Source organism: Papio anubis, chromosome 7 (genome assembly GCF_008728515.1).
Source record: "Papio anubis isolate 15944 chromosome 7, Panubis1.0, whole genome shotgun sequence".
NCBI classification, from domain to species: domain Eukaryota; kingdom Metazoa; phylum Chordata; class Mammalia; order Primates; family Cercopithecidae; genus Papio; species Papio anubis.
The window spans coordinates 136,601,139-136,618,635 of record NC_044982.1 but is presented as its reverse complement, the minus strand read 5'-3'; the positions used below and the strand labels follow the sequence as shown (position 1 = coordinate 136,618,635).

General features: G+C 37.7%; 1 protein-coding gene across 4 annotated transcripts in view; it reads left to right on the top strand.

The window, feature by feature from the left end:
- The window catches only part of LOC116275845 (probable phospholipid-transporting ATPase IM), a 152,803-nt gene that overhangs the window by 89,969 nt on the left and 45,337 nt on the right, over positions 1-17,497 (top strand). For all 4 annotated transcript variants that reach the window (XM_031668701.1, XM_031668699.1, XM_031668698.1 and 1 more), the window contains one exon: positions 13,401-13,473. In XM_031668701.1, the coding sequence (XP_031524561.1) occupies positions 13,401-13,473 (73 nt within the window). The remainder of the gene's footprint in view (positions 1-13,400; positions 13,474-17,497) is intronic.

The window sequence follows — 17,497 nt, the reverse complement described above, 5'->3', positions numbered from 1 at the left end:
GTGAAAAAAATTTAAAGCTCTGCCAAAAGGGAAGAGCTGAGGTTTTTTTCTTTCTAGGCTCAGTTATTAAGTATCTGTTGGAAATTACCTACCTCTATCATACAATCTGTTTACTCTCTCTGTCCGTCCAGGGTGGACAAATCCAGACTTAACCCCCATGAGAACTCAGCTCTGCAAACGCTTGCTTTATTAGAAATAAGTTTTGGGGTCACAGAACCATAGTTAAACTGCTAGATACATAATTTTTATGGGAATTTACTTTTTTTCATTTAATCCTTCATTTGAAACTTGAGTAATACAAATATCTTAATATTTTTAAAAATAATAGAACTTAATTTTCCAGTAAGAACAAGACAAATAAAACATGAGAAAAGGTACATGGCTTCCTTAATTTGCACCCCATCAGATAACTAACGTGCTAGAGTATCACTTCTCATTTTGAGAAATACTTTTCAGCGTATGTCCTATTTTCTTTATTGGACATTCTCATTTTCACCTGATCCTTCGTTATAGTTTTAAAAGACTTTTTTTTTCTGCCTTTGGTCTCAATTTTTGTGGGTGCAGAGGCAAAGAGATGCTGTCATGCTTTTCACACTAGGATAGCAGGGGCACTTTTCATTCTGTTTTGATGGATATCTTTAGATTCTTTTTTCTTGCTTTCTCTGTATCTCATTTCTTACTCTCCTTCTAAGGATGATGAAGGAAGAACATTGGAATTGAGATCTAAAGAATGATAGGAAAACAATAAGCAATGGAGGCCCTATTAAATAGGGAACATTTTAGAGTATTAGATGCCTAAAAATGTAGGCATTAGAGTTTATGCAGACAAATATGCAAAGGACTGTGGTATAAATGCTTGTAATTGGCCTGCAGATTTTTTGGTGTTAAATTTCAAATCTGGTACTGATAATATCAAACTAATAAAAGTTTTACCCAAATGTACCTAATTATGGCCACAATCACTGGCACGAAATCTCCTGATTAACCAAATTGAAAATATCGTTCCCAGTAGTGGCTCTTGCGATTAAGAAAGGAATTCAGAAGAGAGAAGATTGGTTATACATATATTTAGACATATTTTTACAGACTATAAATAAGACCATAAGGTCTTGAAACCCCTTGATAGCTAGAAAGCAGAGAGGGCTTGGAGGACTATGAGGCCAGCCTGTCATTGCTATTAAGCAGAAAAACTTCATCCTGGAGCTGGGTGGAGCATATAACTTAGAGTGTTTTCCAGAAAGTAATTAAAAGGACAACTTTCTGGCAGAAAGTTTTCATCTTCCTAATAGAGAAAAATGGAGTCTACTCCAGGCAAAAAATCATCCTATAGATATATCCAGGGAGTAGAAAAACAACCTAGAGACTTTGGGGTTTGAGTAGTGCCGATGAATAATGAAGGCATTGCATTAGAAGGTCTTTATTATTTATCTTATTACTAAAATATGAGAAATGGAACTGCCATTTGATATACCATCCCTGAACCCAAGGCTTTCCCCCGTTCCAGGGACTTACTGTGGTCAACGGGGCACGGAGAAACAGATTTAGGACCTTTACCAGAGGCCAGGTTTACCCAGACCTGATGGGTTTGGAAATAGAGGATTTTTGGGGGCACTCTAGTTCATGTCATAGGTTGGGCAAAGGGAGGGTATCGCAGTTCCTGCTTACACTCTAATCCTATCGGCTCGAACTGGAGAAAGTGATAGGGCTCAATAATAGAGCCATTTTTCTTGGAGTCATTTGAATTATTGTCCCAGCATTAGGAACAGACATAGCATGGATGCTCTGAACCAGAGGAATCTTCAGGTCTATCTTATTTCTGCAAATACTAAGTATCTCCCATGTACCAAAGATGATTAACATAGCATTTCTGTTTTCACAACTCACAGTTTGTGGGGGAGGGAGACAACCAAGTTTTTAGTTTCAATATAATGTATAAGAGGATGGATGTGTTGATGGACCGCAATGGAAGCACTAAAGAAGGGGTACTTAGGCCTGTCTGGGGAACAAAGGAGGCTTCTGAGAAGTGAGTTTTTATCTAAAATTCATCAACTAAAAATGTGAAAAAGTCAGAAAAGTAAAAAGGTCTACTTTTTAGGGAAACGTATTATCCCTTATTGTTGCATTTTTTTTTTTTTTGCAAATATACATATATGCAAAAGAGCCCATGCAATATATGCAATCTTGTTTTCCACTTTTTTCTTTTGGAAAAAAGTTTTTCTTTGTTTCTTTTATTGTCTAAACCATTATCCTTTGCCTTGCAATGATTCATCCTGTCCTTACCCTCTTCCCATACTTTGTCGTTAGCTTTGTTACACTTTCTCAGAGTCTTCTCAGGAGACATAGCCATGTGAAACTATTACTCATGTCAGCTCTAGAACTAAATATGCTATGCACACATTATGAGTGACCACATAAATAGCTAATCTGTTCAAATATTCATTCACCAACATGTGTTGAGCCCCTACTATGTGCCAGGCACTCTCCTATGTACTAAAGATACAGAAATGAGGAAGCTAGATAAATCCCTGCCCTAGTGAACAACATTCTAGTGTGGAAGACACATAATAAACAAAATGTAAATAAATAATAAGATTTCAAGTAGTTGTAAGTACAACAAAGAAAATAAAATAGGGGAATAGGATAGAGAGTGATAGGGTGGGAGATGAGGAGATGATTTTAAAGAGGGTGGCCAGAGAAGGCCCCTTGAAGAGGTGATATTTGAGCTGAGAGGCAGCTAGCCATGCCAAGATCTTGGGTAGAAGAAACAACAAGTATAAAAACTCCAAGGTAGAAATGAACCTGACAGTAAGATGTCTACTGTGGCTAGAGTATTGTGATAAAGGGGAGTGCTGAAGGGCTGGCAAGAGCCAATTCCTAGAGGTAGTGATAGAGAATTCCAATTTTATATTAAATGTGATGAGAAGCCAATTGGAGGGTTTTCAGCAGGAAAATTATATGAACAATAAAAAGATTTCTCTGGCTTCTATGTAGACAGTAGACAGCAAAGGGAGACAGGAGCAGAATGACAGTGACAAATTTTGTTTTCTACTCTTGTCCAGGTATGATGGTGATGCCATGGACTTGAATGTTAGCAGTGAAGGACATAAACACGAGTAGAATCAATCTTTCTTTCTTTCTTTTCTTTCTTTCTTTCTTTCTTTCTTTCTTTCTTTCTTTCTTTCTTTCATCATAATCACCATCACTCATGGATTTTCAGACACACATGCACACACAAATAGAACAGTACAATGAATCCTTTTCTATGTATTACCTAGCTGCAGCAACTTGCTATTCTTGTATACTTGTATACTTCTTGCTATTTTGTATCCATTTTTATTTTTTTTTCTGGGGTATTTTAAAAGCAAATCCTATATGTCATATTCTGTTATCCATCAATACTTTAGTATTTATCTTGAACATATAAGGACTTAAATATATTTAGCCATACTACCATTACTCATTTGACAAAATAGCAGTAGTTCCTTAGTAAATATCTCCTAGTACCCACAGACTGAGATGTATTTTGAGGGTAGAGGCAATAGGAATGTTGCTGTACTGGGTGGGTATGAAGAGAGGCATCAGGAAACCTAGTTGTTGGCTGAGGTTCCAAGATGGAGAAAACTGGGGAAGAAGCATGTGGTGGTGGTGATGGTTGTTTACTGCCTGGTCTAGGAAACCAGAATTCTATCAAGATATTAGTCATTCTGTAGTTGCATTATTGAAGCTTAGGGGAGAGATGTGGGCTGAAGATATAATTTAAAAGTCGTCACACTTTGGGAACCTGAGGCGGGTGGATCACCTGAGGTCAGGAGTTTGAGACCAGCCTGGCCAACATGGTGAAACCCCGTCTCTACTAAAAATACAAAAAAATTAGCCAGGCATGGTGATGGGTGCCTGTAATCCCAGCTGCTTGGGAGGCTGAGGCAGGACAATCGCTTGAACCTGGGAGGTGGAGGTTGCAGTGAGCCGAGACTGTGCCATTGCACTCCAGCCTGCCTGGGCAACAAGAAGGAAACTCCGTCTAAAAAAAAAAACAAAAAAAAAAAAACAAAAAAAAACAACAACAACTCATCCGAGGCTGATTACAGTGGCCTATGCCTGTAATCTCAGTATTTTGGGAGGCCAAGGCAAGCAGATCACTTGAGAGCAGAAGTTTGAGACCAGCCTGGGCAACTGGGCAAAACCCCATTTCTACTAAAAATATAAAAATTAGCCAGGCATGGTGGTATGCACCTGCAGTCTCAGCTACTCAGGGGGCTGAGGTAGGAGGATTGATGCCTGGAAAGTCGGGGCTGCAGCAAGCAGAGATCATGCCACTGCACTCCAGCCTGGGCAACAGAGACCCTGTTTCAAAAAAAAAAAAAGGTCATTTGGCCACCTAGGATGAAGATTCTGGGCCCTACATCGTGGGGAGAGGAGCTCTAACTCTCAGGCACTCTAAAGCTTGAAGATGGGCAAAAGAGAAAGGGCTGGCTAAGGGTATGAGAAGCAATGACTAATGAAATAAGATGAAAACTAGTTGTATGTTCTGGAGTTAAAACAAAGAAAGGGTTTGAAGAAAGAGGGGGTGGCCAACTGTGATAAATAAAGTGAAGACTGAGAACTGATCATTGGATTTAGTAACATACAGGGTGACCAGAGAGGTTGTAGTTGGAAGGATGGAGACAAAATCCTGATTGGAGAAAGCATGGACAGTGAAGAAGTAGAGAAAGTGAGTGCAGATAGTTCCTTTGAAGACTTGAAATCAAAATCAGAATGTACAATCCTTATAATGAGGTGCTTCATAATAATAAAAAATAGCCACAATATTTTAAATGTATATATTTTACAGTTTACAAAATGCTTTAATGAATTTATTTCATCTGAAAGTGTTTAAATGTTAGGTGGGTTATGGTATTTTAAAGACCTCAGTTTTCTGAATAAAGACATTCTGAGGGGTTGATAAGAGCCAGTTTTGGTAGGTCATGGCAGGGAATTCCAGTCTCAATCAATATCTTGCCTGAAGGCTGGTTGGTGCTGAAGCTTGGACTCCAGTGCATGTTTTCCAGTTCTACAACACATACTCTTCTACTATGCTGCATCATTTCCTTCATAAACAAGGGGGCCAATGTTCTCTTCTTTAAAGGTATAAAAGTTAAATTCCAATTTCTGGTCCATTCTGAATAGAATTTGGTTTCTGCAAGTGTCAAGATTGTTCCTAAAAAGTCATCCTCAAAGAACAGAGTCTTACTATAAAATTTCTGGGTTTTTGTTGAAATGACCCATCAAGATTTGTCATTCATGGATTTACATTGCCTCAAACTCTGTTTCTCCTCATAATGAAGGTGCTGAGGGTACAAAGCTGACGGTCTAATGACAGGAAGTACTCTGGTAATTGTAAGCAAGAAGATTTATCCTGGTCCTGAGAAAACTATGAGTGACATAATGGTTGAAGCTTCAGCGAGTAGAGATGTTTTACCCATGATTATAAATAAATCCTGATTGAAATCTGTTGGCGTTGATGTTAAGCCATGATTCTGAGAAGACAAGCCTAGAGGGACCAGAGTAATACAGTCCAGACATATAGTTTTCTGATGAGCTCACCATTTATGGGGACAAAACTTGGAATATATTGAGAAATGAAAGTTAATATATCCTTTATTAGACAGTCTTTCTGGTCTATCAGTTTTCTCACTGGACTTTTGATGACAGCTGTATGGCAAACAATCTAACACTGAGTTCATTCTGAAGTGCAGGTATTCTTCATTGTTGATGGGAAGAATATCCACATACTCCAGGTATCAGAAGACAGAGATAGTTTAGTTGCGGTTATTTAAGAGCCAGACTTATATTTTTCCACTAGTCTCCAGGTTTTTTGATAACCACAGTCTGTATCTAATTCCACTTGCAGCTCTGACACTCAGCATAGTGTCTAGATTAGAGTGGTCATTTTGTACACATAAGAGTGGTCTTAAACTCATTAATGAAGGGTGATGATACAGCATATGCCAGTGATCAACTCATTAAGAATTCTAGGGCCAAGCTCGGTGGCTCATGCCTGTAAGCCCAGCACTTTGGGAGGCTGAGGTGGGCAGATCATTTGAGGCCAGGAGTTCAAGACCAGCCTGGCCAACATGGCAAAACCTTGTCTCTACTAAAAATACAAAAAATTAGCCAGGTGTGGTGATGCATGTCTGTAATCCAGCTACTCAGGTCGCTGAGGCACGAGAATAGTTCAAACTCAGGAGGTCGAGGGTGCAGTGAGCCAAGATGGTGCCACTGCACTCTAGCCTGGGTGACAGAGTGAGAATGTCTTAAAAAAAAAAAAAAGAAAAGAAAAGAAAAAAAAAAAAAGAATTCGACTTATGTGCTATCCCATTTTTGAGGAACTAGGGATGATAAACATTACAACTTATTTTAAAGTGACATCTTGAAATTTTCTTAAAAAGTGTTTGGGACAATATTACTGCTAACCTAATAAGTAAATTAACTCCTGATATTCCAGTGATACCTTTAATTGTACTTTGTGCTATAAAATCAGAAATGCTGTTTCCAGAATGTTAGGTTTTCTGGCCAGAGCAAACCACATCACACCAACACTTTTGCTTTGTGTTGCTATGGCTTGTATTATTAGTTGACATGTAAGGCAGCCAATATTTTTTTCTAGTTTAAGAGACATTAGGTTATCACTTAACTTGGCTCTGTATAGGAAAATTGATTGAGACTATCACTAGAGGCAATGAAAAAATATAACATAGACCTTTTATCCTGGAACTAAGATATCCAGGTTTTCTTCTCCATTGGAAACTATCTTCTTTTGGGGTATTTGTATCTTTCAAAAAGAGGAGAATTACTTGTGATTAAGCTTAGTAAGAGTGAATTCTCTGATTTTTTCAAAATAATGTGTGGCCACTTAGATGAAGAGAATAGTTGATCTACTTGGCTAAGGTGATAGTACATTTTTTAAATCAAAATATGTTCTTCATGTAAGAAAGATTTTGGGAACAGTGATATTTTCCTATAGACATTATTCTTAGGATAGTTAGGTAGTCAGTGATTATCTGTAGAATATTTTTAATGGATAGATACTAGAGATGTATCTCCCAACTTTATTCTACTGTTGGTAAAGGAGGTGAATCAGATGACCTCAGATTTTACAGATTTGTTTTCCCCAAAAGTTTTAAACTTGGATGGGGGAAGCACAAAGATTCATGGCAACTTACCTGCATTAACTTTATAGTATTGAAATTGAAATGACAGAAAAGTGAAGCTTAGAATTAAAAAAAAGGAATATTGGTTCACATCTGTAATCTCAGCACTTTGGGGGGCCGAGGCGGGAAAATCACTTGAAACCAGGAGTTCAAGACCAGCCTGGGCAACAAAGTGAGACCTCCCCTGCCCCCTGCCCCCCAAGGAAATGTTATAAATACATGAAGATGTCAATAGCAAATCTGGGAATGGGCTCTCAGTTTGTAGTGGATGTTTTGCTGTGCCACCCACATCCCCCCTTAGGACTGCAGAACATGTTTTCCCAGCTGTCAGGAGTGCTGCCCACATATAGCTTTCAGCTTGCAGCCCTCTCTGGGAATTGCCCTTGGCTGACTAGAGTGTTTTGTTTAAGGACATTCCTCCTTTTTGGGGTCATCCTGCATCCAATGACTGAATCATGCCATGATATAAAGTCCTGCTCCCTTTGATCCTATTCTAAAGGCCTGTTGCAGCTCCAGAGCTCTCCGTGGGTGTGGCTGTTGCTTTCACTGTGGCTGCATCAAGAGCCCAACTGCTCCCTCTGCCCAGCAGTGCTGCCTTCCTCTCTTACAGGTGTTAATCCCAAGAGAACTTGCCAATTAACCTCTTATACACAAAGCTCCCTCTAAATCTACTACCCAGGAATCCAACCTAGACCAATAGCTCTGTTTTCTCCAAGGTCAATCTAAGATATTTCCTCTAGCTTTCATAAGTGAGAACAGATGGAATAGTCTTTCTCTGAAATCATTTTCTTTTGAATTCCTGTGGCTTCATAATCTATAGCCATCTATTGACAGAATCCTACTAAGAATCTACAGAAGATAGAGTCTTAGGAGGTTCATTTGGGCAAGGGTTTCAGTTTAGGAAAATGATGAAAGAGAATACATTTCCTGTACAACATTCAGCAGGCTTATTGTTCAGGTAAAACTTAGTGAGTTGATCATTTTATTTTCAAAATAGGAAGGCTAAATTGTGTGTCTATTTCTGCATCTGAATAATGCACAATAGCATTTATATAAATTAGGCAGGGCATCTGTAAGATTGATTACTTTTTCTCAGCAAATTGTTAAACTAAATTCTCCATGCTGTAGCACTACGTCTTTCATCATCTCCTCTTATTCTCACCCTCCTCCCTGGCAAAATTGGTGAGAGAGCATCTTCAGCAGCTGACCAGAGACCTCCCTGTGTGATTTTTGCCTCAGCATAAGCATTTTGCTAAAATGAAGGGAGAAAAAGGGGAAACATCTGCATTCTTTAAAATAAATAGATTCCAAAGACATGAGCATTATGTTCATTCTCAGTGTAATGAGATCCTGTTCACCAGTCTGTTATTAGGGGATTAGGGTCAAGCTGTCTGTTTTCCTCTAGCGCAGCTCTGATGGTGCTGGGATTGAAAAGAACCAGAAACTGCTGCTGTCCACTGAGTGTTTGTGCCAGGGGATCATGATTGTAAGCTGTCTTTGGATCAACTGGTTTTAAATGCCAGGAGTGTGCACTGTTGCCGTGATTGGGTCCTTTCAGCTCCTTAGGGTCCAATCTTTTTCTATATAGCTAATACATAATTACTCTGGGAAATAAAGTAAACAGGAACAATAAATATAGATTTATTAAGAGCATGAGCTTTGTAGCCAGACAAACTTGGGTTCTGGTCCTAGACCTGCCACTTATATGTGACCTTGGCAAAGTTTTCTTCTATTACTTCTTCTTTTTCTATTCTTCCTTCCAGTTGGCCATTAAAATACTAATATGTGTAATGCCAAAAAATTTAAACAGTACAAAAGAGCATAAAATGGAAATGAAGTCTCTCTTCCACCCCAATTTCTCTCTTCATTTTATTTCTCTATTGTCAACCACAGTAGTTTCTTGTGTATGTTTCAAGAAATTTTCTATGCCTATAAACATGTATAATATATCCTACATGCACTTACTTCTTTTTACATTACCTAATAATGTAACTAACAGCATATTTCATATTAGCACATATAGACCTACCTTATTCTTTTCAGTGGCTGCACTATATTCCATTGAGTGAATGAACCATGATTAAATAAGTGTTTCATGGTACATCTATCTAATTCCTCTTGATGGACATTTTCGTGGCTTCTAATCAATTTCTGTTACAAATAATGCTGCAGTAAATATCCTGGTACATTCATATTTGAGTACCTGTAGGATCAGTTTTCAAAGTGTGTGGTTATTTAAACTTTTGATAGATACTGCAAAATAAGGCAAAGATTGCATGAACCTCAGTGTCCTATTCTATAAAATGGGAGTCAAAACAATACCTATCTCTAGGACTGTTGTGAGGATTAAATGAGATAAGATACATGAATAGTGTTGCCAGATGTAGCAAATTAAAATATAAGACTCTATTTAAATTTGGAATTCAGGTAAACAATAATAATGTTTTTGTATAAATGTGTCCAATATATTACATGGAATATATACTAAAAATAATTTGTTGTTTATCTGAAATTCAAATTTAATGAGGTGCTATTAATTTTATTTGGCACCCTATACATGAAGGGATCAGTACAGTCCCTGGAATGCAGTAAGCACTAAATAAACGTTGGATGCTATAATTCTTTTTAGGCATTCAGGCAAATGCTATCATTCAACAAATGTTTTTGGAAATGATGATTCTATACTCCTTAGTTTATTTATCATTCATTCACTACATACTTACTGAGTGCCTGCTGTGAACTAGGCATTGTCCTCAGGATGAAGTCCTCAGGATGAAGTCCTCAGGATGAAGTGGTGAACAAAACAAAGTTTATCAGCAAGGGAATACTTTTGAATGTTATAGGGCCGACATATGCTTGAGATTAAAGAAGAAACCAAGCTCAGCGTAAATGGATTGATTGGTTAATTAGGGGAGGTCAATTATATTGACCTTTATTATCTTCTGTCTCTAGTACCCCAACACTTCTGTAGCTTGTGAGGAAATCCCCTTTTCAGGAATCCATGTTGCTGGTGGGAAATCAGGAGCATTAGAACATGGAAAGGATGACCTTGATGAACCCATTGAAAATCCCCTCTTGTTTCTTAAGCTTTAGCAATACACTTGCAATATTGCTTCCAAAAGTGTTGCTTAAGGTCAACACTTGATTTTCAGCTTTTGAAAGCAATGGTCTAGTGACATGGAGCATGGTAGGTGCTGCCTCACTCTCAGACTTTCATTTTCTCAAGGAGATTTTCAGCAAAGTCTAGCAGCTCTTACCTTGCTATGCCTCATCAGGAAGAAGCAGGTACAGACCAGTTTATCAAAAATTATTAGTTGCAGTTGCTATCTCTTACCTCCTTTTCTTAGAACTCAAGAGTTGTGAGAGTAGATATATATATATTTTTAAAAATTGCTTCAAATAATTCTAGTTGTTGTTCTTTGGCAGTTAAACTCCATATGTTTTATGGTGCCTTTGGAATTTAAATTTTATGAATTTTTTACTTGGATTTTGGCTTATTTAGCAATTGGCTTGTGAGTTTGCTAAGGTAAAGTCTATCTCATTATCCCATATGTATTTAAAAAAAAAACCTGATTCTAAGATGCATTAACTAGATTATGTCAGAGTTTTATACTCTGAAATAATTATATGATGCTGAAATTTGAGCCACATTTTAAAATCTTACAACTTCTCCTTTCTTTGCAGAATATTCATATACTGCAATTCATCTACAGGAGCTTTTACCTTTTGACAACGGCAAAAGCAAAGTTTGAAGGTGCTGAGTCTGTGGAGCCAGTATCACCTTCACAACCCAAAAGGCCATCCTATGTCCCTCTAGAAGAGCTGTGGTGCAAGATTGCTTTAAACACGAACCCTGAGAACAGCTGCATCACATACGTAGAGCCAGGGAGTGTCTGCTTTCATGTTTCAAGTTGGTGACGAAACCCAATCACCATACAGGCTAACATTTTAGAAGTCTAGAAATATTCTGAAGATGAGTTTTAAAGCAAATAATTTTGTCTGCCCCTCCAGTGCTGCTGGGACATTTTTTATGTATTGTTGTCAGTGGTGGTGGTTGTAGGTAGGACAAGAAAAATGGTTGGATTCAAAATATAGATTATTTAAATTAGTTTACAGGTCTTTATCAGTTTATGCTTATTCAGTAAGTTTGGGTACTTCTGTTGCTATGACCCTTAGTGCTCATTAAATGTATCTCTGAGTTCCCAGTTAAGTATAGTTACATATATCAATATTTAATAAGATAGAATAGGGAATAACATAAAAAATCCTCTGATTGTATTGTACATACTGATTGTTCTACAGGGATATATTCAAGTCAGAGGTTAAGCAAGGCATCTCACACAGCCTGTGGCTTACCAATATCTCCAGGCTCTTTTTCTGTAAACTCTAGTTACATTTGTAGAGTGTTACTTTCTCCTCTTTAAAATAATCTATTTTGTACTTCTTTTTCTTACTCTTTGTTCAGTTTCTGATAACTTTGTCAAGTCATAAGACACTTTCCTATCATGATCTTACTTTGTGTGGGCTGTGCTTTCTTCTTGTTAGGGTGCTGTCCACAAATCTGAAAAGTGTGTCCAATTGTCCATTGTACAGGTTATTGATGAAGTAGTTTGGATTGTGCTAGGCTCAGCGTCAACATCCAGGACTACTGCCTACTGTTTCTTGTATGATCCTTCCTAGAGCTTGTACTATACAAGTTGGAAGAATAAGAGTTTGGAAATAAAATGCAATATCATCTCAACTTCTTCCTGAGGCAGGTGCACTTTCAATAGAGACTTCAAGGCAATTTGGTAGCAGTGCAGTTTCCAAAAATGACACAATAGGCTTCTCCATCCACTCATGCCTATTTTTTCTGAGATACTGTTTGCTGAGAAGTGTCAGTAAGGTGCCAGAGGAGGTGTCTCTAGGAGAAATTAACCAGCACGTAATTCATACCTGTAAAGATAAACGAGATTTAGAAGGCTTCCTAGGTTCTTCTGTTGTTGTCAAACTAGATAAAGTTCAGAAAAGTGTAGCACTGGAAAAATGATTGAATTCTGGCTAGAGATGAAAATACTGCAATTGAAAAATTTCCAGAACAACATGTACTTGGATCTGTATTAAAGAAAAATTCTTTGAGTGTTTAAGCCAAATGATCCAGCAGAGTTGATAGTGTGAGGCATATTTCACAGTTGAATAAATATTTAAAACTATTTTCCAGGCTATAAAACAAGTAAATTAGGTTAATTTTTTTTAAAAGTACAATGAAATTAACCTGTCCACCTCAACTTTTGGGCAAACCTGCTCTACTCATCCCAACCTTTTCTCTTAGAAGGGAATCTCTGAGAAAGAAATGTGATGAAAACTTCCAAGTTAGAAAACAAAGCTGGTTTACATTTCAGGGAATTTCAGAAGGAATGATTAGCATCATGGTGTACTGACCCAGGTGGTCTGTATCCAGAGGGCCTGTCTGGTTTTGGGCAGCCCTGACTAAGTTGTCACCAGGGGCCAGATTCAATGGACACAATAGCTTTTCATAATAAACCCCTTTGAACTGGGTAGAGGGTGGGCTTGGGGCTCCATCGTATACATGAGCTGCACAGAAAGCAGTGCAGTAGGTTGACTGTGTTGTTCTCTATTCTGAGCTGCTGTCCTGTTAGAATACCACCAAGCCTGTCCTTCAGCCTCAGTGCTGGTTTGTAGGTGGTCCTTCTCATTCAGTCTTCCAAGGCTTCTTTTATCATGCTTTGTTGTTCTTGTCCTTTCCAGACTTTAACATATTTTTCCTGTTGCATTTTAGCTGTTGCTCTACCTTGCCACTGTCTCCTTCACTTTCTTGCCTCCAGTTAAATAGACTTCTGAGGCAATGGCAATGATGTTTCTGTATTAATAAAGAGTTTGAAAAGAATGTCGATGACTAAAATTTATTGAGATTTCATAGCTGCTGCATAAAACTGGCACCATGCGGGTGGTGGAAAGCGTGCTCAGCCAAGAGTTTAGCATGTTGAGTTTAGCCCAGGAGTACCAATAACTCACTGGGTATCTTTGGGCAACCACTTAACCTCTCTGGGCCTTTGTTCTCATGTTAATGTAAGGCCATTTTGAATCTAACATACTAGGAAAGTCTCGTCTGCTTCCTCTGTTATATGATGTTACATTGTGAATACATTCCCTTGGTTGTACTTCTGAGTCTTCATTCTTGAAAAAAATTAATTTTGTTTTTGTTTTTAGACTACAGAATGAAAAATGGATGAATGTCAAAGTGGGAGACATCATTAAATTAGAAAATAACCAATTTGTTGCTGTGAGTATTCAATATTGTTTAAAGAATTTATCGCAGATTAAAGTAGCCTATATATGGAAGTATTTACATTTGCAAATTTAGTAAATCCTTGCTAATCCAGAATAATTATCTTCAGTATGTATTAGTAAAAAGTCACAATTATAAAATATTTTAAAAGGCATTGATTTATTAGTTTCAATAACATGGTAACTCACATAAGGTTGAGTGAGTATCACCTTGTGTATTTCCCTAGGGATCTTTTAAATTAATAGGAACAACAGATTTTAAATTAGAAAACCAATATTTGATGTAAATAAGAGTTTTTAAAATGCTCCTGAGTACTTTAAAAAGTCTGTTCTCACGTATTTTGTGATTAGTACTGTTAATATCCTGATTAGTATTGTTAATTTACAGTATATTTGAAAAAAACATAAGCTAGAGAAAGAAAAGATATGTTTCTTCCTTAAAAATTAGAAAATGTGTATTGATTGTGCTGAATTAATAACATGTTAATTAATGAGATTTTACTTTATCAAATATACTATAATTTATATACTCAAGTGGCCTATGTTATAATTTCCTTAATAAAATTCAAGGGATTGGTCTAATCACTAAAATATATGCAACTAACTATAGTTCAAATTAAATTTAAGGTAATAAAAATTATTGAGATCAGAGATTAAAAATTCAAGTTATTGTTTATGTCAAATATATATTAGATTACATATGAAATTTTTTGTGTTGAGTGCTATTTTGTGTATCAACTTGAAACATTTTACCACAGGGAAAAAAATATGGCCCCAAGAGTTATTTACAAGACAACTCAGTTAAGACTCCTAAACATTCACTTTCAGAAGCAGTCTTCTTTCATTAATGCACCATCTGTGTATACTGAATTCTCCAGAACAGCCCACACTAAGGAGACTACTCAGTAGACTGGTCATTCACAAAAGAGTTCACACTTTAAGTAGAGAAGTGCTTATTTCTCTGGTAACCGCAGTGCTTTGGAAAATAGTTGGGAACCAAAAATAAACAAAAAGGTGTCGACAGCCAAAACAGAGGTCTCAAAGTCCACTCTGGGTTAAGCTCCTCATAAGTAGAACAGTTTGCCAGGTTCTCACTCGCAATCTATTTACTTTTATTTAAGCCGCAATTTAAATTTGCTTGTCCATCTTGTTTTTCAGCTCATTAAAGATTAGAAATAATACCCTGGAGGGTGGTGTCTGTTAGAACATACTGTGTGTGTGGAATCAAGGTAGATCCAGTGTAAGGGCACTAGATGGGGAACTGGGTGAGAACTGAGGCTTTGCTCTATTCCTTCAGTGACAGCAAAGACTTTATCTTCTTTGTCTTTGGTTTGTCCATGTGTCAAATAAGAAGCTAGAGCACTACAGGATCTCAAAACTCCCTTCCATGCTGTGATTCTCTGTGTAAGCTGACACCAGACTATATGATTCTTGCAGGCAAAGCGCATATTGATTTGCCTGTTTTCCAACACTTGGTACCATGTTCCATCATCAGGGGCATTTGGTAAATGTTGGCTAAATAAATAAGTATTGATCTTTGTAAGAAAGAAGACAGGAAAAAAAAAGAAAAGTGCATATAAATTTACAAAAATTCAGATGTTCTGGGTCAGTGGGATACCAGTAAACAGTATCTGCCCTAATTAAAGATTGTGTATATTCAGGATTCTTTGTCTAAGAAGAAAGGGCTCCAGGCAACTCATTCGAGTTCTACTCTCAGTTAAAATGATTACAATGAAAGAGTTTTGGTGCTTCTAAGTGGATAACCTTAACTTATAAAAAAGGGACATGTGAAATTCTAAGATGTGTGCATTCAAATGTTTTTGGCAATGACTTTAGCTAGATAGTGTCATAATAGAGAGGAATTAGCATAAACCTATATATGCCACACACTTAACTATCATATTATTTGGAACTGAATATTTCAGGGGCAATGCTAGGTATGTTTTTTACTTCCGGTATTCAGTGAAAACAATGAGTCCTAGGAGCCCCATGAATGTGCTCTAACAAGGGGGAACATCAGACTGGACTCAGTCTGCTCATTTCTCACATTTTTAGGAGTGGGTCCAGAAAAGAAGCAGTCAAATCTATGTCTCAAAGCTTTTAACTCTGTGGTGCCTCGTGGCCAGCATATCTAGGCTCCAATCGGCACTCTAGCCTTTATATTTGAATTTGTATTTTCCTTGGACTTTGTTTTTAATTTAGTTATATCTTCTATATTATGGTATGTATGCTTACTTGCTATTGCAAAAGCATCAATGAAATGAAATACAGAAGGCAAGCACAAGTGCAATTGAAGAGCAGAATATTGAATTTTAATTAATTTAGATTTAAATAGCTGCGTGTGATTTGTGGCTACTGTATTAGACACACAGATGTAGCCTTTTATGGTGGTTCCCATGATGGGGTGAGAATGCTTATTTTCCACTCTTCCTCCTGTTTTCATTTGGAGGGACGGCACCAAAATACCACTTTAAGTGTCTTTCATCCACTTGCTCTCTCCTCTCTCCTAGGAGTGACTTCTTGGATTGGTGAGTTTGGGAGCTGGGAGTGGTACACATGACCTAGGTGATGCTTCCTTAATTCTTATTCTTTTTGAGCTGCACCTGTGTGCAGAGAGTCCGTTCTGCTCTGCTCTTCCGTGCCATCAATGTTATAGAAACAAATCCCTGTGGTGGGGGTAGTGGGAGGGCCAGGGAAACTTAGAGCTTCCAGCATCTGTGGTTTGATACGTTTGTCTGATAGGGGTGAAGCCCATTTGGGCCACAGACCTAAAGCCTGGTCTTTATCAATAATAACAGCTTTATCAAAAAAAGATGATATTTTTATCTCCATTGTTCTCTGTTTGACTTCTACAAATGTAGTTCTGTTGGCCTAATCTTTGAATAATCGAGGATGGGAGTCCTTCAAAACCACCTCACAGCACCTCTTGATTAGATAATTTTGTTCAAAGTTTTCCCATGACTACCTACTCAGCACCTACAAAACCATTTTCAAGGGCAAGAAAATTTTTTTTAGGTGAACCACTGGAATCACTTAGGAGTACTAATATATCTCCCTGCACTCTGGTATGAGCTGGCAGGGGCTTCAGAGAGCTTGTATTTGGGGGGTAAAACTTATGGGACCCTGAAAGAGACCCACTTAGGAGTTATACTGAGGTGGATTTTGGGGGAAACCAGGTCATGAAGGTCATGAAAACAATACTAGCATTTATTGACCATGCGTCACATGCCAGACAATATTAACAAGCACTTTCTGTGATTAACTCATTTAATCCTCACATTAGCTCAGTAAGGGCAGGTTATATAGTATCCTTATTGCTCTCACTTTACAGATGAGAAAACAGAGGCACAGTGCCATCAAATAGCTTGCTAGTGGGACATTCAGGAGTTAAGTCTATGTAATCTAGCTCAAGTGCCCCCACTTCTAACCACTACCATTTGCTATTCCTGACTGCATTGGAAAAGTCATCCTCATTGACTTGAGTCTGGGCTACCAGCGTTAGGGGCTCTGGGCTTGGATGCTGGAAGCCAAGTGATCAGAAAATATGTTGTGCCCAATGCAGATGCATAACTTCTGGCTGTTCAGACTTAGAATTTGCAACCTGATTTATGTCAGTTCATCAGTAAACTTTTAAGCAAGGAAAAATAACTCACCAGAGATTGCCAATTAGCTGGCATATTCAGAAGTTACTTACCTTTTTTTTTTTTTTTTTTTTTTTAATGTAGCGAACCCCCTTGTTTTGCATTTGTATATACATTTTAAAATTCAAGAATACTTTTGGGCTGAATTGCCAGAATTCCTAGTTTTTTGGCGCAACCAGGAAAAATGCAGAGTATAATTCAGATACCACAAGGAGTTTGACTGGCATTAGAAGAACCAAATACATTTTGTTAGAAAAACATACTGCAGAATTCCTGATACTACCGGAACCCGGGCCATGGGAGCCAGGTGTACCTTTCTCCTTCACTTGACAGCAGTGCTCTTGTGTTGTTTCACTTTTCTTAGCTGATGGTAGAAAC